General features: G+C 56.2%; 2 protein-coding genes across 2 annotated transcripts in view; one reads left to right on the top strand and one right to left on the bottom strand.

Annotated features, from left to right (window-relative positions):
- MYOM3 (myomesin 3) overlaps window positions 1-25,133 on the bottom strand; it is a 47,415-nt gene extending 22,282 nt beyond the window's left edge. Inside the window, exons 1-16 of the mRNA XM_082648966.1 lie at window positions 25,012-25,133; window positions 22,463-22,641; window positions 22,100-22,180; window positions 21,218-21,377; window positions 20,351-20,508; window positions 16,635-16,730; window positions 14,933-15,021; window positions 13,256-13,300; window positions 12,634-12,774; window positions 11,101-11,262; window positions 10,334-10,475; window positions 9,161-9,360; window positions 8,432-8,485; window positions 7,916-8,043; window positions 4,972-5,155; window positions 2,033-2,207 (exon numbers count right to left, since the gene is read on the bottom strand). Coding sequence (XP_082505092.1) covers window positions 2,033-2,207; window positions 4,972-5,155; window positions 7,916-8,043; window positions 8,432-8,485; window positions 9,161-9,360; window positions 10,334-10,475; window positions 11,101-11,262; window positions 12,634-12,774; window positions 13,256-13,300; window positions 14,933-15,021; window positions 16,635-16,730; window positions 20,351-20,508; window positions 21,218-21,377; window positions 22,100-22,180; window positions 22,463-22,623 — 1,976 coding nt within the window. The 5' untranslated portion in view covers window positions 22,624-22,641; window positions 25,012-25,133. The remainder of the gene's footprint in view (window positions 1-2,032; window positions 2,208-4,971; window positions 5,156-7,915; window positions 8,044-8,431; window positions 8,486-9,160; window positions 9,361-10,333; window positions 10,476-11,100; window positions 11,263-12,633; window positions 12,775-13,255; window positions 13,301-14,932; window positions 15,022-16,634; window positions 16,731-20,350; window positions 20,509-21,217; window positions 21,378-22,099; window positions 22,181-22,462; window positions 22,642-25,011) is intronic.
- LOC309832950 (large ribosomal subunit protein uL5-like) overlaps window positions 1-27,598 on the top strand; it is a 480,093-nt gene that overhangs the window by 83,621 nt on the left and 368,874 nt on the right. The gene's annotated exons all lie outside the window — the stretch shown is intronic.

Genomic DNA, 27,598 nt, shown 5'->3' with positions numbered 1-27,598 from the left:
GCCTAAAGACCTTGCCCCTGCCCCCAGAGTGATGCCTGCCCCATGGAGGATGAGGTCCTTAAGGTTTTAAAGGATGTAGCTTCCAGAGCCCATCATTAAGGTGTGAATACGCTGGGAAAGTTACCAGTTGAAGGCCCAGGTAGCCAACCCCTAAACTGAGCAACTGGTACATCTCTAGGACTTTGGGCCTCGTCCTGGAAACACAACAAATGGCTCTTCTGATCTGTACGGTTGCTGTGACTGAAGCACAGAGTCCTTTTAAAGACCCCTGAATTACCAGCCAGAGACGTACAAGGACACTCTGCTTACAGAAAAATGTCCTCCCATCCTGTCTCTTCTTTTTTTTTTTTGTGGTAGGCGGGCCTCTCACTGCTGTGGCCTCTCCCGCTGCGGAGCACAGGCTCCAGACGCGCAGGCTCAGCGGCCATGGCTCACGGGCCCAGCCGCTCCGCGGCATGTGCGATCTTCCCGGACCGGGGCACGAACCCATGTCCCCTGCATCGGCAGGCGGACTCTCAACCACTGTGCCACCAGGGAAGCCCCTGTCTCTTCTTGATAAGATCCAAACTGTGAACCTCTTTTTTCCCTTTTCACTTATCAACATTTTCCTGTAGCAAATCTTGTTCTACAGGGAGCTTCCCTCGGCCAGTTGACCCCGAGGAGTTGAATGTTGGAATGTCAGAGGGGCCTTTATGGATCAAACCATTCAGTTTCTTCATTTTACAGGTAGGGAAGGGCTTCCCCAGAAGGAATGGGGTGAGCCAAGAGCACACAGCCAGTTAGGAACAACCTGGACCGAGCCCGGGTCTCCCGAATCCCAGTGCAGCGCCTGCCCGTTCAGTATTCATTCATTCAGGTCTTTTTTGAGCATCTCCTGTGAGCCAGGTTCTGAGGAGCTCATGGAACGGTGGTGGACCAGACCCTACCTCCCAGCTGAGCTCCCTTCACACCATCACCCCAGGCAGCACTGCTGGGCTGTTTAGCCTCTTTCCAGCCCTGACACATGTAACCGATGACATGCGCACATGTGACGAGGTCTCTGGACGTACCAGAGGATCACGCCACGCCCCACGTGTGGCACGTTCTTCCGACATGCCACTTTCATCACATGACTCTCCCTCAGCCCCTGTCCTCCCCTTCAGGGACGGACATCTGAATGCAAGTCAGGGGAGAGATGTCATCCTAGGGATAACCTGGACTCTGAGCTCATTTGTCCAAAACCCAATTAATTATTCTCCAACTGGAGAACTTTAGCAGTGACAAAGCATGAGTGACCGTGAGGCACCGTGTGCCAGAGGGGCACCAGGTCCTGTTCCCTTTTCTGGGTGAGATAATCTTGGGGCTCGCAGCCCAGGGTGAGGGGAGCCCACAGGTGTGCTCAGGGCCCAGCCGGTCGTCTGATGGAAAGGGAAGGGGGGGTGGGTGTCACCACCTGAGCCCCTGCCCCCACAGAGCCTCAAAACGGAGAGAAGTCATGAGTCCAGAAGCCTCGAGGGTTCTGCCTGCGAGGACCGGGGCCACCGAGTGAGGAGGGAGACTCAGAGGGGAGTGGGAGTGGCATAGGCAAGAGCACAGGAGTCTGGGCGGAGGGTCAGAGAGGGCGAGTCTCTGTGCAGAGGTGCCCGGAGAGTGAGGGGCGGGTGTGCAGCCTGAGCCCCAGCCGCCCTGGATGCACTCTCTGCCTCTCTGTCTCTAAGCTCCTGGAAAGACAAGGCCTAGGCAGTCACCACTACCTGCAAACAGCGCGCTCCTAGTGAGTGTTGCCGCAAAAGAGGCCGTCTGGGCCAAGTGCACTTACTAGCTAGGTGAGCTTTGGCAAACTCCGTAACTGCTCTGTGCCTCGGTTTCTTCATCTGTACAATGATAATAGAAGTAATAGTCCTAAGTTCAGAGGATTGCAGCCAGAACTAAATGACCTCATATATGAAAAGAACTTAGAACAGTGCCCAATGCCCAAGGCACCGAGAACGGCAGAGGCTTCATTATTACTACGGCCCTGCCCTAGGGCAGGAAGGGGTGGGGGCAAACTCACCTGCTGCCCTGGATGGGTTTGTTGTTAACTGTTTTCCACTCAGATGATCCTGCCTCCCGGGAGTAGATGTAATAACCCAGGAGCTCTGGGCTGTCTTTCACAGGATCCCAGGTCAGGGAGACAGAGGTCTGCGTGTCTCGGAAAGCTTGAACTTGAGTTGGAGGAGGGAGAGTGGCTAAAAATCAGAAGTGTGGACTGAGTGAAGATGCTGAGTTACACGGCTGGGGAGGGGGAGGCGTGTGGGAGAGGCGGGGAGGTGCGCACGTGGCAATCAAGGGGGGCACGTGTGTTGCAGACATGCCCTGGGGCTTTGGGCAGCTCTTCCCTAGTCCCAGAGGTGTCCTCCAGACTCTTGTGTTCTGAAAGTCTTCTCTCATCTTACCTCCAAACACCTCCGCTTCCTCACTAAAATCCCCATTCATTAACCCTACTATCGCGCTCTCTCTCTTAGAAGTCACCAGATCTGACAATTTTCCTCAGCCTTATCTTTGATCTCTAGGAAACTTCATTTTACTTCCCTTGAAACTTTAACTTTCATGGCTCCCTGAGACTATGCTCCTTGAGGTAGAGTTTGCCATGTTGTGTTAAATGGACAGATCTGGATGGATGGATGGAAGAATGGATGGATGGACAGATGGATGGATGAATGGATCAATAGACTAATGGATGGACAGGTGGCTGAATAGATGGATAGATGGATGAAAGGATGGATGGATATATGTCAGATACAGGACCTTCCTAGTTCTCTTTTTCCTTCTCAAACTCCTTACACATCCTTTTGTGACTTGCCCTCTTCCTTGTTTTTTTTTTTTTTTTTTTTTTGTGGTACGCAGGCCTCTCACTGTTGTGGCCTCTCCCATTGCAGAGCACAGGCTCCGGACGCGCAGGCTCAGCGGCCATGGCTCACGGCCCCAGCCGCTCCGCGGCATGTGGGATCTTCCCGGACCAGGGCACGAACCCGTGTCCCCTGCATCGGCAGGCGGACTCTCAACCACTGCACCACCAGGGAAGCCCTCCCCCTCTTTCTTTTGTCCCCAAATGTGGGACTCCTCCAAGCGTCTGTCCCTTGACTTGCTCCATTTTTCTCCTCTTTTCTCATCTCAAGTGTCCACCTATTCCCATGTCTTCAGCCCTCACCTCTCTGCAGGCGACTCCCCAGGCTTTACCTCCAGGCCTGCTCTCTCTCCTGAATTCTAGAGCCTCATCTTCCATTTTTCCCTGGACGCCTCTCCTTGTGTTCTGGTGGTGCCTCAAAGTCAACAGGCAGAGGCTGAACTCAGCATCAATCCAACATAAATCCAGTAACTACTGAGTGCCTGCTCTGAGCCAGGCTCTGCACTTGGCCCAGGGGAAGTACTGAGAAACAGACTTGGGGTCCTGGGCTCAGGAAGGTCCTGTCAGCAACTTCAGCCTCTCAGGCTGAAGACAGTGTGACAGTGGATGAAGGCTGGGTGGTGGGAGAGGGTAGAAGGAGGGCACTCAGGGGCCCCATGTGTCCAAGAGACCTGATTCTACCCATAGGCAAGAACTTGAGCTGAGGACATCCATGTATGGAGTAGTACTCACGCACTAACATCATGATTTCAAGACCTGAGGATATGTTTGTGGCATAATGTTAATTGTAAAAGGTAGAATGCAAAGCTCTACACGTGGTTTGATTGGACTTTCAGAAAGATGCATTGGCGTGCGTGCGTCAGAGACCAGAGGCCCAAGCGCCTAGATGTTCACAGTGGTTACCCTTGGTCAGCGGGATCCTGGGGTGGAGGGAATTCTCTTCCCTCCCTCCCTCCCTCCCTCCCTCCCTCCCTCCCTTCCTCTCTCTCTCTCTCTCTCTCTCTCGCTTCTTTTGTATTTTCCCATTTTTGTACAATAACTTCACTTTCATAATACAAGTAAATGTCTTTTCTTTTTTCCTCTCCTCCCCTCCTCTCTCTTCTTTTCCTCTCCTTTCCTTCTCCGAACTGTACCAGAACCTTCCCCTAAGGCTGCCTTGTGGTCCAGAGACTGCCCACATCCAATCACAAACCAGTCACTGGCCAGGCCCCTGAGTCAAGACTAAATGTTAACCAGACCAGAATTAAAGAAAAACTCCATTTGCCCACCAACCTATTTATACTTACTATGAATATATATATCCATATATATATATCTATCTTTTTTCTACATTATTGAAACAGTACAAATCTAGGACTTTGAAATCTTCCCCAAACAGGCCTTGCAGCGTATCAGGCTCTTCTCAGACGGGCAGCGCTACAGCTGGTTCCTTAAAGGGCTAGCTGGTGATGGCAGGGAACCTTCTGATCTTATCAGAATCCAGAGGCCTGAGAGGAGAGAGGGAACCCCGGGAAGTCAGGACCAGGATGGAGCTGCCGCTGGGAGACTCGGGAAGGAGCCACAGGTGGGGGCGATAACCAGGCCTTCAGAACAACGGGTTTGGCTGGTGAGGACGCCAAGGTTCGCAGCTCAGAAATGACCTGCCCAGGCCCACGCTGTGCTGCAGATGAGAGGGGTCCCACCTGGTGAGGCGGATTGGGGTGGGACCAGGGAGAGGGCCGGAGGCCTGCCCAGGGGCTCACTCCTGGCTGCACAAGGTGGGGTCAGGCCCTGGTTGGAGACGTTTAGAACTGAGGGACCACTTGGTCACACTCAGATCCTGTGCTGGACCTGGCTGGATTCTGCAACCTGTGAATTGTTGATCTAGAAAAAAATGTCTATACTTTCAAGAGCCTCTTGCCCAGAGAAATGTATCAATAATTCTTGATGGTATAAAGTTTTACAGGCCTGTGATCATGTTGCTTTTCAGCTTCGAGATAGGTAGAAGTGGTCAAGGACAGAGAAACGGGCACGGCTGTGTCCCTGCAGCCATGGGGTCCCGAGCCCCGGATGCTGACAGCCTGGTCTGGCCTGGCCTGGCCCCACCTCCTGCATCACACAGGTACCTGGCTTCCCCCTCAAGGCGATGGGCTCGCTGGGCTCCGAGGGATCGCTCATGCCGTACTGGTTTATCGCTCGCACTCTGAAGACGTACGACTTCCCTTTCTCCAGATCCAAAAGGGCGAATCTCGGGGATTTCACAGGCGTTTCTGAGTTGATGGCCTCCCAGGTGCCGCTACCTATGACCGACTGTGACAAGGGAGAGAAACTAGCCTTTGGTTAAGTGGTTGCCTTCCCACATGTGCTCTCACTAACTTCTATCCTTGGCCCAGGCTGCCCCTCAACACCTGAACTCTGGATCCACCTGCCTCCGTGACGTCTCTACCTGGATGCCCATCGAGCATCTCACATTCAACAGAACTGACCCTGGAACTTGTCCCCCTGCCAATGCAGTCCACATCGAGTTAGTGGCACCCGTCCTTTCAGCTGCTCAGGCCAGAACCCTGGGAGCCATCCTGGACTCTTTCTCTCATTTCTCATCCCCCGAAGATGCTCTGTCAACAAACCCAGTTGGCTCGAAATTTATCCAGAGTCCAACCATGGCTTTTCACCCTCATGCTCCCCTCCACAACCTTGATCCAAGCCACCATCGTCTCTCACCTGAGTTACCTCAATAGCCTCCTAACTGGTCAGCCTGTTTCTACCTTTAACTCCCTTCAGTCTTTTCTCCAAATGACAGGCAGAGGCATTCTTTTACAACACAAGTCAGATCACATCCGTGTCTGCCCAGAACCCTCCCAAGCCCCGCATCTCCCTCAGAGTGAAATTCTACATGGCTTGACTCCTGCCACCTGTCTGGCCACATTCCATGCCCCCCTTTGCCCACTCACCAGGCTCTGTGTCCCCCTGCTGTTCCTTGATGGTGCCAGGCCCAATCCCTGCCTCTGGGCCTTTGCACTTGCTGGTCCCTTTTCTTGGAATGTTCTTCCCCCAGAAATCTCTGGTTTGCCCCTCACTTCCTTTGGGTCTTTACTCAAAACTCACCTTCTCAGGGTGGCCTCCCCAGCACCGCCCCCCATATGAAAGGTCAGCAGCCCCTCCCTCAACACTTCAAATCCCCTCCATGCTGTCTGTCTTTCTCCTAAGCTCCTACCATTAGCAAATGTGTCAAACACTTTTCGGATTCATCTTCTTTGTCATCCATCCCCCACCCCCTACTCCAGTCTCAGCTCTGGAGGCAGGAGTTTGTCTGTTTATCCACCACTGAGAACAGTACTGACGCATGAGAGGTGCTCAGTCTATGTTTGTGGGATGAATACATGAGTAAATGGATGAATTCTCACAATAACTCTGCAAAGTAAGGGTTAATTTCCCCACCAATGAGGAAATTCAGGTTCAGGAAGTTTTGGTAACTTGGCCAAAAGTCACACATCTAATAGCTGGCACATTTGGTATTTAAGCTCAGGTGTGGGTACCCCCACACCTGCTCATTCTACACAGCATCAGGGGCCCCAAAGGCAGCCATAAATCCTGTGTCTCTGGGTAGATAGAGGGTGAAGAGCCGAGGGTGATGCAGGTTAATAGGCACCCAGAGGCCACTTCGGCCGAGTCTGGGTGTGAGAGTTAAAACCTAGAAGCCCTGGGGGGACCCACTGGCCCTGCCCTCTCTGTGCTTTTCCCTCCCAAGGCCCACCTGGCTGTCAGTAGCCTAGAACCCAGGTAGGCTAAGAAATCGCTACAAAAACCAAGGAACACGGCTGAGCACCCACTGCGTGCCAAGTTCTGTTCTAAGTCTTGACGTGCTTTAGTTAATTTGATTCTCACATCAACCCTATAAGATGTACAATTATTATGTCTATTTCATGGAAGAAGAAACTGAGGCACAGAGAGGTTAAATTTCTTGCCCAAGGTCACACAGCTAGTAAGTAGCAGAGACAAGATTAGAGCCCAGGCAGTCTGACTCCAAGGTCTTAACCATTATACGCTATAGCCTCACAAAACAAATCCTCCATTATCCATAGCTTTCCCATGTCAGAGAAATAGGATCACCTGTGAATGTGCAGAGAGGCCCATCTGGACAACGAGAGCCACAGACTCTTCCCTGGAACCTTTTTATTCCTTGATTCACTAAACCTGTACCGTCCACCTGCCACGTGCCAGGCACCGTGCTGGACCCAGCGAGTAATGAGAAGGTAAATCTGGTGTCTTCCTTTAGGGGGATCAGAGGCAAGAGCATCTCCTTGGGAAGGGTTTACAGTCCCAGGGCTGCGGGCCCTGGCTATGTGCTGCTTTGACTTCACCCTCACAGGGTAGGGTGTCCATTCTATGCTGGAGGGAACTGAGGCTCAGAGAACTTAGCAAAGGAGCTCACACAGCAGGTCAGGAATGAAATGGATCTTAACACCATGCTGTTTTTTACTCTGCCACAATGCCTCCCCTCCACTGTGAAATCCATTTCACATGAGCTGCCCCCCTCCCCAGTCTCCTGCCCCTACTCTGCCCCCAGGGAGAACCGCCTCCTGGTGCTACCCACCTCCACCCCCCATGCCCTGTATGTGCTGTCTGCCAGTGACCCTGGCAGGTGGGCACCATCCTGGCTTCCCTCCCACCCTGGCCCTGGCCGAGGTTGGGTGTTCGACCCGATGTGTGACCAGGTGCCAGACAGACTTGGGGTGCGGGTGTACGCAGGACATGGCGGATCTACTGTTGCCATTGTCTGTGTCTCTTGATTTTGTGTATTTCCGTGAACAGCTTCCGGAACTGCCATCAGTAACTGACCTCTCAGGGCTGGAGGTAACCTCGAAAGGTCATTTAATCCACCCGCCTGCCTCTGTGCAGGGCTATGCTCAAGCCTTCCAGGCAGGAAATTCTCTTCTCTTCAGGCCTCCCAGGGGACACTGTCGGGGTCTCCCAGCGCCTCCCTGAACACCCCCCCCCGCCACGTCCTGGTAACACAGCGCGTCTGTTTCTCAGGCCGGCCTGGGGCTGGGGCCCTTGGGGTCTCCGTACCTTCTCCAGGAAGTACGTCAGTGGGGCTTTGCCCCGGGGTCTTGGCTTCTCCCAGCCCAGAACCACATAGGCCTCGTGGATCTCGCTGGCGTGGACATTGGTCGGGGGCGAGGGGATGGTCACGAAGTCTGGAATCAGAGCCATCGGGGGTGGGGGGAGATGTGTGGGCCGTTGGAGACCCCAGATCTCAGCCCCTCACTTCATTGAGGAGGGAACTGGGGCCCAGAGAGGGGCAGGAACTTGCTCCAGTCACCCAGCAAGGCCGGGCAGAGCCAGGGCCAGAACCCAGGTCTCCCCACATCCTGCTGGGACTTTCCCCGATGTCTACTTCCTCCGCGAGGGGCGCAGTCGCCCACCAGAGAGCCTGGCCCCTCAGCCTGGATCCTGCCCGTGCTCGCCTCCCCGCACCCTGCACACGACAGCTTCTGCCTCTGGGTTCAGTTTGTGGCCCAGAGTTTCCAGAACCGCAAAGGGGGCTGGAGTCTTGAGACAAAGTGTCAGGAGGTTCACACGTACCTTCAGAATCATCTGTGCTGACCGTGATCGTTTTTCCTGTATCAAAGGGGATCTCTAGTGGGGAGAAGGGAACATGTTAGGGGATAGCTAAGGGGTGCAGGATGTGTGTGGTGGGCGGGCTCAGCAGGCCACAGGGAAGGGCCTGCCCCACTCTGGGTGCTGATTCCTCCCCCACTTCTGGTCCTGGCCTTCCGGCCCCTCACTGTGTGTCCTCAAGCAGGGCCATCTGGGCCCCAGCGATCTCAGGGGTCCAAAGTGCAGCACTGCTGCTCTTGGACCCCAAAGATGCTCTGTCCTCTCGGGACAGAGAGAAGTGATGGGGTCAGATCCCTAGGGCACGGCAAACCCAAATCAGGCTGACTCCTCAGAGCTGAGAGGGCTGTGTTCCCCCCACCGTGCAGGCTGGGGGCTTCTGAGGCGGGACGGTTTTCCTCCTTCAGATTAAGGGCATCCGAGGAGGGTGCTGTGGTTTTACCCCAGATTAGCATCTTGTGTGGACAGGTTTGTGTTTCTTCCATCAGACGCGCTGTACCTTCCCCCTCCAGCTAGGGGTTGCTAAGGACAGCACTGTCTCCTCCATCAGATTAGGGGTTCCTGAGGGCTGGGCTGTGTCTCCCCTCCTGGATCAGGGCTTGGCATGGGGGCTGTGCGCCTGTCTCCTGCGTGAGGCAGTCCTGAGCATGCCCTGACTGATGCTCTGGAATGTCCCTGCAGGGCCTCTGTGCCCACCTGTCTTCTTCCGGGCTTCCTCAGGGTCGCCCATGGCAACCGGTTCTGAAGCCTTGGAGGGGATGCTGCTGCCCGCTCTGCTGATGGCTCTCACCCGGAACCGATAGCTCTGGCCTTCGACGAGGCCTTGGATTGGGCACCGACAGGTCCCGCCGGGGGCCTGGTGGCAGGGCACCCATTGTTCGGACTCGCCCTGGCACCTGTGGGAGAGAGGCCTCGGCTGCAGCCCCTGCCCGTGACTCACATCTTCCCAGGGTGAGCCTCTTCCAGGGCCCTTCCCCCGCCCTGGGCTGCCGGCCCAGCTCATCTCTCTCCATTTAGAAGCCCGGCTCCAACCTCGGGCCCCAGGAGGCCTTCTCACCATCCTCCACCAAGCGCGATGCTAATCAAAATAGCTAGTGCCTCCCATGAGCTTTCCTGCGTGTCTGGAGCCATCTGTGTCCCTCCGCACCTGCTATCGCGTTTAATCCTGACGGTCCTCACGGTTAGGTGTGATTACCTTCACTCTACCAACGGGATCCGCGTTTAGAGAGTGAGACGACTTGCCCAAGGTCACATGGCTTGTGAGTGGGCGAGTTAGCCTTTCCCCAGAGGGCTGTCCACTCCCTGTCGGAGTGCCTTCCAGAGTGACCCTCGGAGTCTGGGCTCTCTGTGCCCCCCTGGGTGCCACTGTCCTCAGTACTGGCTGGATGGGGCCATGTACCTCAGTTTCCTCATCTGTAGAATGGGGCACTAGAGAGTCCCCCTGCCCCCTTAGATAGGGATTGTTGGAAGGATTCGAGTGGCTGGTTTAGCTTACCTCCAGCTAGGGCCCCGGAGCCGGCGGCAGGTGAGGGAGGGGGGGTGTTCTAGGCCTCCCCTTTCCTGGTGTGCCCCCTCCCTCCCGCGTCAGTGCTACTCTGTCTCCGGCACTCAGGGAGGACAGCATCCACACTTGCTCAGGTTTCAAGCACTGATGTTTGCCCCTCCCAGTGGCAGCTCCTGCTGTAAAGGGTCTAGAGGGCAGCGGCTGACTCCAGGGGCGGACACCCTTCTATTGCCCCTAAATAACACATTTACCTCCTGCCCTATTCCAAGGACAGGCATGGGGGTCCCTCTTTCCCGTGGCCCCCACGTTTATCCTCACAGAGCCATCTACCCCCATGGGCTCTGCCACTGAAGAGACGGACTCACAGCTCAATGGAGTAGCTGGTGAGGGGGTTGCCACGCGTGTCGCTGGGCGGGGTCCACGTCAGGATGAGGCGGTCCCTGTTCACGTTCAGGCATCGAACATTCAGGGGGGATCCTGGAGCCCCGGGCTTCTCGGCTGCAGCATCTGAAGCCCGGGGTGGGCGGGGGTGGGAAGAGAGTGGGGGGAGGCTCTTCCCGTCAATGTCCGCTTGGCGACAGACCCCCTCCCATTCTCACCCCTCATCCTCTTCTCATTCACCACCCCCCAGGGGCTCAGTTGGATCTCGAGGAGAACGACCTGAATAACAGCCTCTTCCTTTCAAACAACAGCATCTGGGGGTAGGGGTAGGAGTACCGTTTATTAGGGGCCCATTCTACGCCACACACCTGCACAATTGGCATAATTAATCTCTGAGTCCCGGCGCAACCCCCCATCTTGCAGGTGGGAAAACTGAGTGTCATAGAGGAGAAGTGAATTTCCCCAAATCACCCAGCTAGTGAAGTGGCAAAGCCAGGAGACAGAAATCAACCAGGACTAGAATGGTCCCAGCCCACGATCAGCCCTCCCTCTCCAGCTGGCTCCGCGTCTCAGACTCTCAGGCTGTGTCCCTTTGGAGGGTCATGGGATGCACAGGGATTCTTAGAGAGACTCTACCCCAGCACCCCCAATGTATAGCATGGAAACCGAGGCCTCAAGGAGCAGGGATTCGCCCAAATGTCCCACAGCAAATCAGTCAAGGCAGAGCCCCGGTCCCCCACCGCCCCCTCACCTCTCACAAACACATAGGCGCTCTGCTCCCGGAGCCCAAAGGGCGAGGGCGCCTGGACCGTGTAGAGACCCTCGTCCTCCTTGTAGGCGCAGGACACCTTCAGGGACGCCTGGCGGCCTATGTAGAGGGTCTGCCGGCGGCTGGAGGGCTTCAGCAGCCTCCCTGCACAGGGAGGGGTCCAGGGTGAGCCCGTGGGGGATCTGGGCCTCACCTGGGAACCCACAGATGCTGGGGGGTCTAGGCAGAGGGGAGTTTGGCCTGGCTAGAGCCTGAGGCTCTCCTCTGCAGAAGGCTTGAGGCGGGCAGGGGGTGGCAGGGCCGGGCCCAGGGAAGGGGCTGGGGCTTCAGTGAGGTAATGAGGGTTCAGGGAAGTGGTCAGCGGCTGGGTGAGCGGCTCGGTAAGGAGTCGGAGGTCCTGTGAAGAAGTGGGACCAAGAGAGATGGGGCCTGTGTGAGGGTCAGGGGCTCATTGGGACGCTGGGGGCTGGAGAAAGGAGGCGGGGCTCGGTGGGCAGGGGGTGTGAGCTTAATGGAGGGAGGGGTGCCAGTGAGGCGGGTGGGGACTGGGCAGGCGGGACCTTAGTGAGGGGAGGGGGAAGGGGCTCTGGGGCTCTAGGCCTCGCCCTGCGGTCCTGCTGTTGCACCACCCTGCTCTTTGTGCCACGAGAAGGCCCCTCCCTCCTGCCAGCGCCTCTGTTCCGGAAGACCTGCAGGTTTGGGAAAGCTCTTTGCCTGTTGTCGCAGCTGTTTCTCAGGGCTCGCGGCTTTCCCTCCACTCCTCCACTCCAGCCCCCAGCAGGGGCAGCTTCCCCAGGCTCAAGCTCTGGGGTGTCAGGGGGCTGTGCTCCTGGCCCTTCGGCTGCAGGTCTGGTCACGAATGGGGCAGGAAGCCCAGCTGTTCCTCTCCTCCCTGGCTGACCGGCCTTCCCCAGCCCTGGCCCATGACCCCCCGTGAACCTTCCAGCTCACGAGTAGCAGTTATGTACCTGCACCTACAACCCTGACTCTGAAAAGCCCGAGGCAATTGTCACAACCTGCCCTGACCCTCCTCAGGCTGACCTGCTCCTGGCCTTAGCCTCTGTTCTTGTTGCTTCAAATGTCATCACCTACCCCTAGGGTGCTGATGTCGAGTCCATAGATGTAAAGGGCTGGGCTGGTGCCTGGCCAACCACAGGCTCTCAATGGGCAGTGTGCAATTGTGTTCTGGCTTCCTGCTTCCTCCCGGATGGACAGCCCCTTGAGCTTACGCATGTCTGTTCCTAACCCTGCCCCGGCACCCAGCACAGGGCCTGGCACCACAGGTGCTCGGTGACACTTTGCAGGGTGACTTGATCTGAACCCACCTGGCTGTGCTCTGCTTCCCTCTACCTCATCAGCACCCATCGCCCAGCTTGTACCAGTTAGGGGGCCGGTATAGCTGAGTTCCTCTCTCCACCGGGGGTCCCAGGGGTGGGAATGGAGCCAGGGCTCTAGTCCCTCTCTGGCTTCCACCTCTGCCTCTGCAGGTAAGGGGCCAGGACTAGGGGTCCTCACCATCCCGGAACCACTGGATGTTCTGCTCGGCGTCTAATACATCTTCAGAAAATAGGCAGGACAGGGAGAAGGGTTCCTTCTCACGGGCGAAGACTGGTTTCAGCACCGATGTGAATTCCACGTTGGAGCCAAACATCAGTCCTGGGTGGGAACAGAAATTTAGGGCAGAAGTCTTCTAAGGCTGCCAGCTCAGCCTGGGGCTTAGATGCGAGTGAGGACCCTTCTGGGGTGTCCCCGCTCCTCTGGGTCAGGATTCACAGTTTTGCAGGTGGTGTTAACAAAGAGAAGAGGGGGCCTGATCCTGGGGGCCGGGGGTGGGGGAGAGATTTCTCTGGGTGGGACCAGATGAGCTGAAACGGCAAATACTGGTTTGTCTTTTTGGATTTGCCTTTTTCTCATTCAGTCTTGGCCACTGAGAGTGCAGCAGCTGGAGGCAGCTCTGGGGTGCCTAGGGACCCCAGAAACCAGTCTACAGGTATGAACAGTTTATAGGCAAACCACACGTGGACATCCCTTTGTGGGCAGTGGATGGCGATATTCTAAAGGGGACTGTTGGGGGCCCTGACGAGGAGCCCCAGACACCCTCCTCCCTGAGGGCCCATCCCTCCCCAAGCCTCCTTACTTTTAAAGATCTCCGAATCGAAGCCAGCATCCTTCCCCAGGTAAGCTGAAAACCCAGAGCAAATGGAGTTGGAGAAGGCTCAGAGCCCACGTTCCTACTGGATTTTGGAGGCATGGCCTTTGGTCATGGGTTTGAATCCTGATCTGGCAGTGGCTCCCCCTTCAGCTTGGGGAAAGTTCCCTAGCCTTTCTGTGCCTCAGTTCCTTATTGACTCCTCCCTGATGGTGGTGGCGGGGGGGTTCTGAATACATGAGTTCACATGAACAAAGCCCTCAGCAGGAACCTGGCATACAGTCAGTGCTCAATAAATGGTGGTTTCCTTCCTTTACCCAAATCCACCGCCAGAATCACAGTCCTACAGGTGGAGCCTGGTCAGACTGGGATTTCTGGTGGGTCCAGGGCAGCGCTAAGAGAGCCTCCTGGAGGCTTCAGGGTGAAGTCCAAGGTGGTGTGGACACGGACCACCAGGGGATAGTGAGAACATTTTTATTCACATAGCGGGTACCACGTGCCGCTTATTAACTCGTTTAATCCACAGCAGCCTTGTCTGTTGTTGTCATTATTATCCTCTCATACAAATGAGGAAACTGAGGCATAATCACCTAGCAAGCACCCCAGCAGCCTGAAGCCAGGACATGACACTGGTCCCTGGGATGGCCTTGATGGAGGAGGGATGGGGATATGTGGATGAAATGATGGGAAGGACGGGTGGACAGAGGAAGGCAGGGCCCAAGGGCCCGATGCCTGACCTTGCAATCGACTCTGGGCACTGCCTATAGGGACGGCTCAGATTCCACCCAGAGAGCCTGGCCTGGCAGCGGGGACAGCTGCCTACCAAGAGCGATTTGGGGAACAAGGCAGAGGGGTGGAGAGGCTGTGAAGGACAGTTTAAGAAGGTCCGATGAGAGGCTGGGGACTGTCTGCTGCTCAGTGTGTGTGTGTGTGTGTGTGTGTGTGTGTGTGTGTGTGCAACTTCTCTCAGGGCCCTGAGGGCAAAGCCTTGGGCTCAAAGGTGTGGCCTTCTGGGCTGGGCTCGGCCCTGATCCAGCCAAGTTTTACCTAAACCATCTCATTTAATCCACAGGAGTATCTGAGGGAGGCGGTAGGATGCCCCCTTTGCAGGTGGGGAGGTCAGGTAAGTGAGACGGCACCCAGGCTCACACGGCCGGTCAGCGCCAGAGGCAGCAGGTGGACGGGGGCCTGAAGGAGTCCTGAGTGTCTCCTCTGCCTCCTGCTGTGATTAACCTCCAGGAGGGACCTGAGCCCACTGGGGAATATGCACCAGAAGCCAAAAGGGGCAGTGGGGGTCAGGAGGGGACTTGGTAGGCATCGACCTTTGCCCCTGAGGACCGCTGGTAGCCAGGCCGCCCTCCCAGAGGCCCTGAGCTGGATCTGGACCCAAGCCCAGCTCGATGGGATGAGCATGCTCTTTGGGGACAGGCAGGTGGGGTCCCCTTGAACAGGGATATAGGTTGTACAGTCTGAGGGCGGAGGATCTCACTTGCTCTGAAGGCCCTGGGGAGCGGGAATCCCGGTGGCTGCCCTGGTCACCTGATCCCAGACCAAATACCCCTGGGCTGAGGGTCCCTCCCCGAGTCTGGCGCAGACTCATGTCCTCATCTGCTCATCTGGGGTTTGCTGTGGGCTTTCTGGCCTGTTGGTGATGGCAGGACTCACTGCGGACAAGGACTTTGGCGAAGGAGGAGGCCTGGCCGTAGGCGTTCTTGACCATCACTGTGTAGGTGCCTGCGTCCTCAATGGTGCATCTGAAAAGCAGGGAGGGAGATGTTCCCCCTGAGACGGCTGGGCTCCACGGGAAACTCAAGTCCCCGTGCAGGTGGGGTGTGGGGGGAAGGGGGGGGGTTAACAGGAAGGCCTGGGGGAGGACTTCAGGCTCTAGGTCAGGGCCTGCCTCTGAGAAGCTGGGGGCCTTTGGGCTGCCACTGTCCCTCTCCAGGCCTCCAGGTCCTCCTTTGAAAATCTCGGGATGTAACAGCAGCCTAAACCACCTCAGGTGAAAATACTTTGAAAATATGATTGTTATCAGAACACTTAAGCTAAGTGACTTGTCCAGAGTCCCAGAGCAACTGGAATTCAACCGAGCTTCGAGGGGACGAGCCCTCCCCCAGGCACGGCCTCTGGCCCTATCAACACCTCCAGAGCAGAACCCTGGAGCTGGAGCTGCCCCAGGTACACTGCCAGTCTGTGCCAGAACCGGGCCGGATGCCCAGGGGTTCTCAACCGCAGGCCTGGTTTTCACCACCAGCCAGGCCAGCCTTGTCTTGTTCCCAGTGGAGGCTTGGGCCAGCTCCACCCCAGGGCACCACGGTGGCAAAGAGGGTAGATGGTAGGACACAAGTCACACATCCAACCCCATCAGCAAGCAGAGAGGCCCCTCGGTGCCCCCTCCCCTCCCCTGGCTGCTCGGGGCAGGAATCCCTCTCGTTTCAAGGGCCGGTTCCATGTGTCCCTCCAGGCTGCCCAGCCCTGCATGCTCTCCCCGACTGTGCAGCCCACGGGGCGCCTCCCTTTGTAGCCTTGGATGGTCAGGTATTTATGTCCATGTAGCCTCACTTTGCTTTTCGAGGGTCCTGTTCATATTTGTGTCTCTGAAGCCCGAGTTGCTTGAGGTGGAGGGTTTGGTGTATTGGAAAGAACCCAGATGGAGAGAACTGACTCAAACCCAGGCCCTGCCCTGTACAGGCTGCGCAAGACACTTAATCTTTCAGAGCCTCCGTTTTCTCACCTGTAACACGGACAGAACAACGCTTCCCTGCATTGTGCAGAATGGTGGTGGGCATTATGTGTAAAGCAGCGAGCGCAGGGCTGAGCACCCGGAGGAATTCAACCCCTGGCAGCTCGTACGCATAACGCACACTTCGGGGCAGACTGCGCTCAAATGCTCCCTCCATACATCCTGCCTCTTCTTTTAAAACCATGCTTAAGACTCACCACCTCCCAAAAGGCCTGCCTAACTCTCTCCTTCCAGCTGCTCCCCCTTGCACGTGTGTGTGTGTATACGTGTGTTTTCTCTCCTCCAGCAAGGAGCTCTCCCTGCATGCCTAGCTCAGCATTCATTCAGTCCTTGCTGCTAGCCTCTGAGTCCAAATTTTTCACTGTGTATCCCAAGGCTTTAGAATCACATGGGGGTGTTTTTTAAATACAAATGCCTGGGCCGCACTTCAGAACTATTTAATCTGACTCTCTGAGGGCAAAAGGAGGGTACATCCCAGAAATCAGTATTTTAACAAGCACCCCAGGTACTTCTGAAGATGAGGCTGACTTGGTTCATAGCTCCGAGGAAGGGTTTGGATTCATTGCTCTGGCTGTGGTAGTGCTAGGACTGGGGGCCGTGCGTCTCTAGGGCTCATGGTCCTACCTCCTAATCTCCAGTGTCAGCAGTCCATAGTTATTGGTGATTCGGTACTTTCCGGCAGGGAAGAGGCGGAGATCAATTCGCATGTCATTTTTGTACCTGTAGAGACACAGTGGTGTGTGGAAGGCAGTGTGATTCTGTGTGGGAAGGATCCCGAGCCTCTCAGACCTGGATTCCAACCTCGGCTTTGTGCTGCTTACCTGTGTGACCCAGGGCAGCACTTTCACTGCTCTGAACCTCAGTTTTCCTCATCTGTGAAATGGGAATAATAATTGCACTGACTTTGTAGGGTTGTTGTGATGATTAAATGGGATAAGATATGTAAAGCTTGAAGACTGTACATATCACTGGTCCCCAACCTTTTTGGCACCAGGGACCGGTTTCGTGGAAGACAATTTTTCCACAGACCGGGAGGGGTGGGGAGGGGGATGGTTCAGGGGTTGGGAATCCCTGCTGTAGATGCTCAAGGGTTCATTCTCTTCTGGAGGGCGAGAAGAGGGAGCTGTCATTAGGGGTATCTACCCCTCCCCCTACCAGTGGTATCCCCCAAAGACCAGGCCCCAGCTTTTCCTTCCTCTCTGAAGGGGGTACCAAGGAAAGTTCCCCATCCCTACCTTCTTGTCAACCCCAAGGACAGCAGTTCTTGATCTCAGTTCTTGTTAAAATCACTAGAGGAAGCTTTAACAATCTCCATGCTCAGAGTCTGAACATAAGCCTTTGAGAATTTGCACCAGAAACTGCTCATTGGTCTCCAGTAGCCATTCTCCCTCTTATTCTAAAGTAAATATGACATGTTTCTTAGCCTCTCTTTCTGCTAGGTGTGGCCATGTGACTAAACTAAGTCTTGTCAGCAGAAAGTAAGTACAAGCTTCTGATGACATCCTTTGCCCCTTTTCCCATCATCTTTCCCTCCATTCTGCGGCAAGACTATGGCCATGAGGGCTGCATCTCGAACCAGGAAGGCCTGTGCCCTGAAGCAGTGTGAGGGAACAGGCCTGCGTCCCGGAGGAATCTGTGGTGGAGTTGCCACAGCAGCCCTGCCCTGTCTACATCAGACATTTACATGAAAGAAAAAAAAGATCTATCTTATTTAAGCCTTAAAAAAATCTCCATGCCCAGTCTCAAGCCCAGATCAATGAAATCAGAGTTTCTGGGCATGGGAACTAGGTATCAGTAATTTTTAAAATTTCTCAGGTGATTCCCGAGCATGGCCCTGCAGATCACCCTGCCCCGCTCTACCCTGGATACTTCCTTTTGTTTTCTGTGAACTCTGGGCTCTGGTTTTATCTGCCACAGGCACTGAACAATGAGGTGGCCTTGTGTCTGTCCACAGCCCACTGGGGTATGTTCTGGAGGCCTGAGGAGTCGGGGTTGGCGAGTGAATGTCTGTGAAAATTAGCTTGCTGTGTGACCTTGGGCAAATCAGTCCCCCTCTCTGGGCCTCTGTGTCCATGAGAACTTTGCATGAAAAATCAGCCCCAGTGGTGGTTGAGTTCAAAGAGGAGGCCTTGGCCAAGAGAGGGCACCCCAACCTCAGTACATCATCTTCCTTGGACAGCACCCCCCCCCCCGCCCCCGTTTGTCTCCATGGCAACCAAACAGTGCTGTGCCCACGCCCCACTACACAGCCCCCAGGCTGTGACCTCTTCTGAAAGGAACCCAACTAAGTCTCCTGTGGGGAGGATGGTGCCTAATCTGCATGCCCAATCTTTCCACATCTCCCAGGCCTCGGGACCAAGGTCAGCCCCCCTCACCCGCCAGCTGTCAGGAACATTCCAGACAACTCAGCCTGGCCAGCTTTCTGCCTTTCCCAGAAAAAGCAGCAGCTGCAGCTCTGGGCACAACCTGGGCAGCCAGAGACCTGAGGTCTCATTTTGCCCCCTCTGGGCTTCAGTCTCCTGCCTGTAGGGCAGGCCCTTGAAGGATGAGGCTGAATGGCAGCCAATCATAAAACAGCATTAAGTGAGACAGCTAAGGCGAGGCACCCAGCCCAGAGCCTGGCTCAGAGAGGCCCACATAAAAGAGTGAGATTTTTATTATTTTTCTAGGTTTATTTTCCCCCTACGTATTCTGGTGTGTTTCCCTCCCCCCCTTATTTTTTTAATTTTTAAGTTTTTGGCCATGCGGCTTGTGGGATCTTAGTTCCCCCACCAGGGATCGAACCTATGCCCCTGGCAGTGAAAGCGCCGAGTCCTAACCACTGGCCAGCCAGGAATTCCCCATATTTTGGTGTGAGATTTTACTTTTGAAGGCTACTTGGCCTGGGAGAGTGATTCTGACATTAATGAATTGTGGCCAGGGCCCACTTCTGCAGTATAAACATAGCCAGCCTGGGCCTTGCCTAACTCGCCTGAAGTTGCCCCTGCATTCAGGAAGTGCTCAATAACTGGTGAATGAATGGACTCGCCTGACAAGCCTGGGCAGCCAGTATCTTCCTGCTGACCGGGGGGCTGGGTCTCTACCAGGGCCCGGGCAGAGCTCTGGAGGCCAATCCCGGGATGATGTGTGGCCCTGCCGGAGGTGATTGATGAAGGGAAACCAGATCCCAAAGCCAGGAGCCCCGGGGGCCACCTGAGTCCCTCTGGCTGGAGGTGGGCCTGGCCTTCGCCTCTGCCACTTACAAAGAATGCTCAGCTCCTTGTTGTGGCAACCTTGCTGGCAAGGGTGGAAACAAGACTCCCTCCCAAGAGGCTCCCATGGCATGGCTTAGATGTGGGCCTCAGTGCCAGGGCAGGGCAGGGCTTAGCTGCCAGGCCAGGCCAGCTGAGCAGCTGACCCCCACTTAGCCCAGGCTGGCTGTTGGGAGCAGTCCTCCTACCGGACTGCCTTGGTTCCCAAGGAATTTGAATGAATGCCACCTGGCAATGACCAGCCCCAAGGCCACCTCCCTCAGAACACTCTTGATTGCTCTTGGCCTAAGCTCTTTTTCTTTCTCTGACTTCTGAGGCATTATATATGCTTTAAGGAAAAAAAAAAAAGAAAAGCCAACTGGAATGATCACTTTCCTACTCTCCACCCCCACCTCCACCAGGCCCATTCAGGAGGCTCCTGCCTCTGCCCGCCTCCACCAGCAAGGCTTCGACTCTGTGGTTCTGTCACGGGTTCACTCCCAGGAACGGCACCTCCTGCTTTCCCAGCACCTTTCAAGTTCTGAGGGCTTCCACGTTGTCGTGGCATTAAATCCTCGCCACGTGCAAGCCGGACAGGAGGTCTTCAACCCATTTTACAGAACAGGATATGGAGGCAGGACCAGAGAGGTTAAGAGCCATAGTTGAGACCACACACCAAGTTGGCAGAGAGAGAGCGAGGCCTGAGCTCCTTCTCACTACAGGGCCCCCGCCCTCCCTGCCTCCCCCCATCTTCCTGCAGCCCCAGGGATGTCCAGCTCAGAGCAGCTGCCTTCACATGCCACCAGAACCATATTTTTACAAGCGCTGGCTCCCCAGGCAGCCCAGACTTCTAGCCCCAGGCTGGCTGGGAGGCAGCTAAGAATAACCCCTCTTGAGCCTCCCCAGCAGCTGCTGCTCTGTTTGGGGAGGGCAGAGCTCAGGGTCTGTGGGTCTGCAGCTTTTCTAAGGCGGCAGGAACTTCTAGGGGAGGGGCCGGGTCCCTGGAAGGGAGGTGTTGGGTGTAAGGAACTCACACTCAGGGAACCCCCAGAGGCCCAGAGCATGGGGGCAGGGCAAGGACCCCTTCTCTCCTGCCCCCCGGGGGCTTACCAGGTGACCTGGGGTGGAGGCGAGGCCTGGACGGTGCAGGTCAGTAGGACCGTGGTGTGCTCCCAGACGGCGTGGGAGCGCAGCGGGATCCAGAACCAGGGCCCGCGTCCGGAACACAGATCCCTCAGCTCCTTGGCCTCCCGGACCTTCTCCTCTGTCTGGAGGTGGGAGGGGGCCTGTGACTTCTATGAGCCGGGGCACCACCTCTCCCCAGTCTTTGCTGTTACCTTTCCCCCGACACCCAGGCTCTGGAGTCGGGCCCACGTGGGCTGGAGCCGCGCACCCCCCCAACCAGCGGCTGAGAGGCAGCGTGCCACAGAGGGCAGGGCGTGGGGTCAAGGCCAAATGCTGCTACTTACTAGCTGTGAGACCATAGGCCAGTCCTCCATTTCCTTATCTGTAAAATGGGGATGATAATAATATTCCCCCACCCTCCTGTGGGGTTGCAGTGAGGATTAAATGAGTTAATATGTGAAAAACGTAGGCACTAATAACACCCATGTAAGTATTACAGCTATTGTTGTCCTGCCCAGGGAGGGGGAATGGAAGTGGCTTCAGATCCCTGACATTTGTTAGGAGTCGCATTCCCTGAAGGTCTTCTGTGTTCTAGGCACTGGGAAAGTGACTTTACCAGCTTGATCTCATTTACTTCCCACCTCGACACCAAGCATTGGTACCACATACACCCATTTTACAAATGAGAAAACTGAGGCTCAGTTAGAATTATTGCTTGACCAAGGTCACGCAGCTAGAGGGTAGGGGCACTGGGATGTCCAGCTCTTCTTGAGAAGGGGGTAGGTTGAGTTGGCTGGCGTGTGATGGGTCTCAGTTTTCAGGGCCCTGGAGGCCCCAGCCCATCCCTCTCACCCGCCGTCTCAGCGCCTTCCGGTCTCGCCTCTGGCGCAGCAGCCACTGGGTCCGTAGGAAGGCGATCTCCATCCTCTCCCACTCATTGCCGAAGCCCACCCGCTTCTGCCCTCTCTCCTCCAGCTGCACGGTGCTGGTCTGGCGCCTCAGCTGGGCCTCCCTGCGGTGACGGAGGCCATCAGGGGTGGAGACCCTGGGGGTGGTGATGTGGGGACGCCCTGGCCCTGCCTTCCCCACGCCCAGCACTGCCGGCCACACTTAAAGCTTCTTGAGGACAAGGGCAACTTTTAATCCTCTCTTGCCTCCAGAATGCCCTGCGTGGGTCCGGCTTTTAGAAGGTGCGTAATGAATATGATTGATCCAGTTCACGAGGCTCTTTCACAAGCCATCGTTCCTCTTGTTTTCACTGCAAGCAGGTGGACAGGTCTTAGTCTCCCCGTTCTACAGGGTAGGGACCTGAGGCTGGGTAACCTGCTCCAGGCCAGCCAGGACCAGGACCCAGGCCTCCTGATGCTCTCAGGCTCAGAGGCCTTCCCATCTCGGGCCTCGTGTCCAAAACGTGGGCTGCTTTCCTTGTTCCTCCTCTCCCCATCCCCGCCTCCTTCCCCGCCACGGAAGCCGGGTGGTGAAGTACAGACCCCCACCAGCCTCTCCCCCGGGGACGCTCCCTCACTACTGCCTGAGGGCTCATCCAGAGGGTGGTGCGGCGGGCCTTGTGGTCAGTCAGCCCCGGGCTTAAACCTCTGACTAGCCGCTTACTCTAGATGTGTAACTTCGGGCAGGTTCTTTAAGCTGAGTGTGGGAGCCCAGTGGGGAGGCAGAGGACTGGACAGGACGACCTCTTCCCGGCCCAGGGCTCTCTGGCAAGGTCACCTGACTTACCACGACGGCTCTGAGGAGGCCGTCAGAGCCAGGGCTGCTGCGAGGGCGTAGTCTGCCGCGCTGAACCGATACTCTTCCTCGCTGCCCCCGGGAAAAGAGAGGTCATGCTCCTGCAGGTTTGGCTGGGGGTCTGGCTGGGGGATCCATCCTCCTACCTCGGGGTACTAGCAGGCACCCTCGTTCCTCACACCGGGCTCTCAGAAAGCAGGGCTGTGCCTGTCTCCTCAAACTCAAGTACACAGAGGTCAGGGCCACGCCTCCCCCCGCAGACCGGGGCCTCCAGAGAGCAGAGCTGCGCCTCCCCGGCGGGCCGAGGGCCCTGGGGGCAGCGCAGGGGCTGGGCTGGGTCCCCGAGGCTCCCACCTGCTGCGGAAGGTCCGTTTCCGCGCGGAGGAGCCCATCCGCAGGCTGTGCTGCTGTTCAGATTTCTGCTCTTCCTCGTGGCGGTGCTCCAGCCTGTGCATTGCCACGGCCTGGGGTGCCCGGGGCTCCCCCATACCTCCCGGGCTCTGAGGCAGAGTCATGGCTGCAAAAGCGACGACCTGCCGAGCCAAGGTACACGGTCACTCCACCAGGCGTCCACCCGCCCCTTCCCCGTGGGGTCCGCCAGCATCTCTGGAGGGTTGCCGGTAGGGGTTCTCTCTCCCGTGGTTAGACAGGGGAGCTCAGGCCCGATGCGGGGGGACCCGCCCAGGTGACAGAGGCAGGCTTTGCGCTCTCAGCCTGGCTTGTCCACCACTCCACGTGCTGCCCCAGTGGCTCCCGGCTTCCAGCGGCACCTGCCCCCATCCCCCACCCCCACCCCTCCACCCCCCGCCACATGACCTGGGCAAGGCCCTCCCTTCTCCAGGTCTCAGCTTCCCAGACGGTGAGGGATTGAGCACTCTGATGTCCAGGACGTGGAGAGGCAGGCGAGGAGAGTGGGGGACCCCCAGCTAGCTAGCTCTGGGTTCTTTGCACTAAATTCCTTCCCAGATCTGGGGTGCGGTGTCACCAGCAGGCCTCTGAGGGCCCTCTGGCGCTGAAGCTCTAGGATGCCTGGTGGACGCCCTGGAATGGCTTCCAATCCTTCTCCAGGTGGGAATTCGGGGCCAGGCCTCTGACCTGGGAGGCCCTGAGGTAGACCCTGGCCGTGAAGGCGGAGGAAGAAGGGGGGCCCACCCCCTCAGCCCTCTCCTGTCTGCTTCCATGAGGTCCGGCTCTGCCCTGTCCCTGCCTCTCCCTCGGGGCCTGCTGGCTATGGCGGAGTGTGTGTGCGGGACTGTGTTCTGACCTGGGTGTGAACTTGCCCGTGGGGGACCATTTCTCTAAGTCCATGATGTGGTAGGTGGGCCCGCTGACATCATCAGAGATCCTTGGCCTAAAAGGGCCTGTTCTGAGGTGTCAGGGGGCTCAGGCTGCCAAGGGTCAATTTTATTGGGATTTGATCCTTCCGGCTCCTAAAAGTTTGCTCACTTTGGACATCCACAAAGGACACCCAGGGCAGACTGGGTTGCTGCAGAGTGCTCACCGAGACCAAGGGCTGCCTGTGAGGCTTCTGGCCTCCTACAGCGACCTCAGCTGAACACAACGGCACAGGCACCCCTTGGGCTTCCCATCCGCTTCCTCCTGAGAAGGAGGGTCTGCCTGCACCCAGAGAATGACTGGCCTGCCCTTTCTGTCCCTTCCTCCTCACAGCCAAGGAGAGAGCCGCTGGGTACCACCCTGCGGAGGGAGGCCCCTGGCTTTCCTGGGACACATGGCCCTGGCCCCAGCAGCTGAGGGTTAACGTTCCCTGGCATCAGCTGCTGGCTCCCTTCCCCGGATGCTCTGCTCCTGATTGGCGCAGCAGGGCAGGCCTGGCGCTCATCCCTGACCTCCAGGGCCGCCTGCAACCAGACCCCTGGCTTTAGTGGATGAGCCATCGATTCTTTTTAAAGCGATGACTGAGGCTAAGGATTAGGCAGCAAGGAGGAGATCGCAGCTTCCCAGTCCTGTCCCCAGAGTGCCGTGTGCCTGCTGCGGAGGGGTCAGCAGGGTGTGGTCGGCCAGAAAGGGAAATCGTCCCCCGTGCCCGCCCCGGAGGGTGCAAAGCCGCGGGCCAGGGGTCCTGCTGTGTGACTTTCCCCACCCACTCCACTTTCCTCCCAAGCCTCAGTCTGTCTGCCGCCCACCCCCAGCCCTGCCCCGCCCGGTCCCCTGACAGCATCCCTCAGTGAGAAGGGGCAAGGAGGCCTCTCCTATTCCTCAGGAGTGGAAGAGACGTGCACCAAGCCACAGTGACTCAGAGCCCTGATGGCAGAAAGCTGGGTCCTGTGGGCGGGAGCGGAGACACAGCCTGCCCAGCCTGGGATGTGCTCTTAATGCTCCCACCAGCTTCCGAGGCTGGAGTGCTGGCCTCGGTTTCGTACCAGCGAGCCCAGGCTGGATGAACGCCCTCCCCGCCTTGCCGTGCGGGCCCTCCGGGCTTGCGCTCATCCCCTGCCTGCCGGGCCGGCCAAGCAGGGCTCCGCCAGGACTGCTCTAGGTTTGCTGGACCTGCCGGTCCACCCCGGTCCCTGCTGATGCCTGCTTCCTACAGGAAAGCCTCCACTTCTCAGGGCATCCCCAAGTGATGTGTGTGCACGTGTGTGTGTGTTTTGTAGCTTTCACATCACAGAAGGCTCAGCTCAGAAGACCCAGGGCCACACAGAACAGTGTGATGGGGCAGAGATTTTTTCTAGAATCCCCTCTCATTTCCACTTGGGATGATACCCAAGCACATGTATACTTTTGCTTTCCAAATCTCCCAGGATCCTTTCCCAACACACACACACACACACACACACGCACCCGCACACACACACACACACACTCCACTTGCCAAAGGAAAGCTGAGGGTCTCATTATCTGGAGGTCTCCCTCCCCACCCCTGATCCCTGGAGGTGACTCACAGAAGCAGCCGTGCCCGCTTAGTGTCTCTGGGGAGAAGATTCCAGAGGATGAGAGGGTCCTTGATTTCTTCTTGCCCTGGACTCAGCGGGGACCGGGAGAAGAATGTGATCTTGGAGCCTGCACGGGCCTTAAATATAGCAGCGCTGAAGCAGTGTGATGATAATGGATGAGAACTATGGGGGGGGGGGTGCCGACAGAGGGAGGGGCCGTTCCCTGGGTCCAGCATTGCCAAGACGGCAGCAACAGGTGGAGCTGTCCCCACCCCCACCCCCACCCAAAGACAGCTCCTCCCCTCGGCTCCATCCCCACTGCAGTGGAAAGGAGCTCATAGCTCAGGCCTGGTTGTATGGAAAACAGATCAGGGGAGGTTTTCTCAGCTGCTGGGAGCTCTGATCTGAATTCTACCTCCCCCCGCCCTGCCCACCACCGTGACAGGTGCTTTGGGGAAGACCCTCAGCTTCTCTCATCTGATTCCCCTTCTGAAAATGGAGATAGTGAGGCTGGGCCCCCAGACTTTGTGAAGACATGGAGGGGATGTGACCTAAAAATGAGTCTTCAGTGCTCATAAGTTATCACTGGCGAAAATGGAAGTGGGTTTCTTCTCATGTCTCTACACAGCCCCCTCCAGCAGCTACTGACCAGCCCCGCCCGGCCACAGTGGGGTATGTGCGAGGGTGTGTGCAGGGGTGTGGCACAGGCAGGACAGGAGGGGAAGCCTTTTCCTCCTTCACTGTCCAAAGTTCTCAGGCTTCCCGAGTGGCCACTGTGGGAACTTTCTTCCCCATCTTTGCTCGCCCTGCTCCCATCTCAATTTTTTCCCCTCATGTTCATTCATACCTAGGCCTGGTGGGCACTGGGGATGCAGAAGGGAAAAGATAAGATGCCTGACGTTAGGAAATAAGCCCTAATCTAGACGGGGACACAGGCAGTTACAACAGGACGCGATGAGGAAGATACACCTGAGCCCGGTCTCCGGGGATGAGCAGGTTTGGGGGAGGCTGTGCCCCAGTGCAGAGACACAGCTTCCCTCCTGGCCTCCTCCTGGGACCTCAGGGGGGCCCAGCAGCACTGTGCCTGTCATTCTTCCTAGTGCCTTGGGGACCCCTCAGGAGAGGGTGTTGGGGAGAAAATACACAAGTGAGCTCTTCAGACAGAATCTCAGTCTCCTAAAACGGAACCCTCACGCACTACTGGTAAGAATGCAAATTGGTGCAGCCACTATGGAAAACTGTATGGAGGTTCCTTGAAAAATTCAATAGAACTACCATATGATCCAGCAATTCCACTCCTGGGAATATATTTAAAAAATGAAAACATTAATTCGAAAAGATACATGCACCTCAGTGTTCATGGCAGCATTATTTACAATTGCCAAGATATGGGAGCAACCTAAGTGTCCATCAACAGATGACAGGATAAAGAAGGTGTGGTGTATGTATACAATGGAATACTACTGAGCCATAACAAAGAATGAAATTTTGCCATTTGCAGCAACATGGATGGACTTGGAGGGCATTATGCTCAGTGAAATAAGTCAGACAGAGAAAGAAAAATGCTGAATGATATCACTTATATGTGGAATCTAAAAAATAAAACGAACTAGTGAATATAACAAAAAAGAAACAGACTCACACATATAGAGAACAAACTAGTGGTTACCAGTGGGGAGAGAGAAGGGGGGAGGGGGAAGATAAAGGTAGGGGAATAAGAGGTAAGAACTACTGTGCATAAAATAAATAAGCTACAAAGGTATATTGTATAACACAGGGAATATGCAATATTTTATAATAACTATAAATGGACTATAACCTCTAAAGTTGTGAATCACTATATTGTACACCTGAAACTTATGTAATATTGTACATCAAATATACTTCAATAAAAAATATTAAAATAGGGCCTCACTGGTGGCGCAGTGGTTGAGAGTCCGCCTGCCGTTGCAGGGGACACGGGTTCGTGCCCCGGTCCGGGAAGATTCCACATGCCGCGGAGCGGCTGGGCCCGTGAGCCATGGCCGCTGAGCCTGCGCGTCCGGAGCCTGTGCTCCGCAACGGGAGAGGCCACAACAGTGAGAGGCCCGCGTACTGCAAAAAAAAATAAATAATAATAATAATAATTAAAAAAAAAATTCTCAGTCTCCTGCCCTATTTGAAACCCCCTTCCCACGCATCTCCCTTCCTTCCCGGATGCAACATTAAGAGCATCTTTGGGTGGAGACCATTCGATGGCTCTCTCCCATTTTTTTTTTTAATTTATAAATTTATTTATTTTTGGCTGCATTGGGTCTTCGTTGTTGCACGCGGGCTTTTCTCTAGTAGCGGCGAGCAGGGTGCTACTCTTCATTGTGGTACGCAGGCTTCTCATTGCAGTGGTTTCTCTTGTTGCGGAGCACGGGCTCCAGGCACGTGGGCTGCAGTAGTTGTGGCACACGGGCTCAGTAGTTGTGGCTCACGGACTCTAGAGCGCAGGCTCAGTAGTTGTGGCGCACGGGCTTAGTTGTTCCGTGGCATGTGGGATCTTCCTGGACCAGGGCTTGAACCCGTGTCCCCTGCATTGGCAGGCGGATTCGTAACCACTGCGCCACCA

The sequence above is a fragment of the Grampus griseus genome (genome assembly GCF_964374135.1).
Source record: "Grampus griseus genome assembly, chromosome: 1".
Classification (NCBI taxonomy): Eukaryota; Metazoa; Chordata; class Mammalia; order Artiodactyla; family Delphinidae; genus Grampus; species Grampus griseus.
Note: the sequence above shows the minus strand (reverse complement) of the source record. Positions and strands in the feature narration are given on the sequence as shown.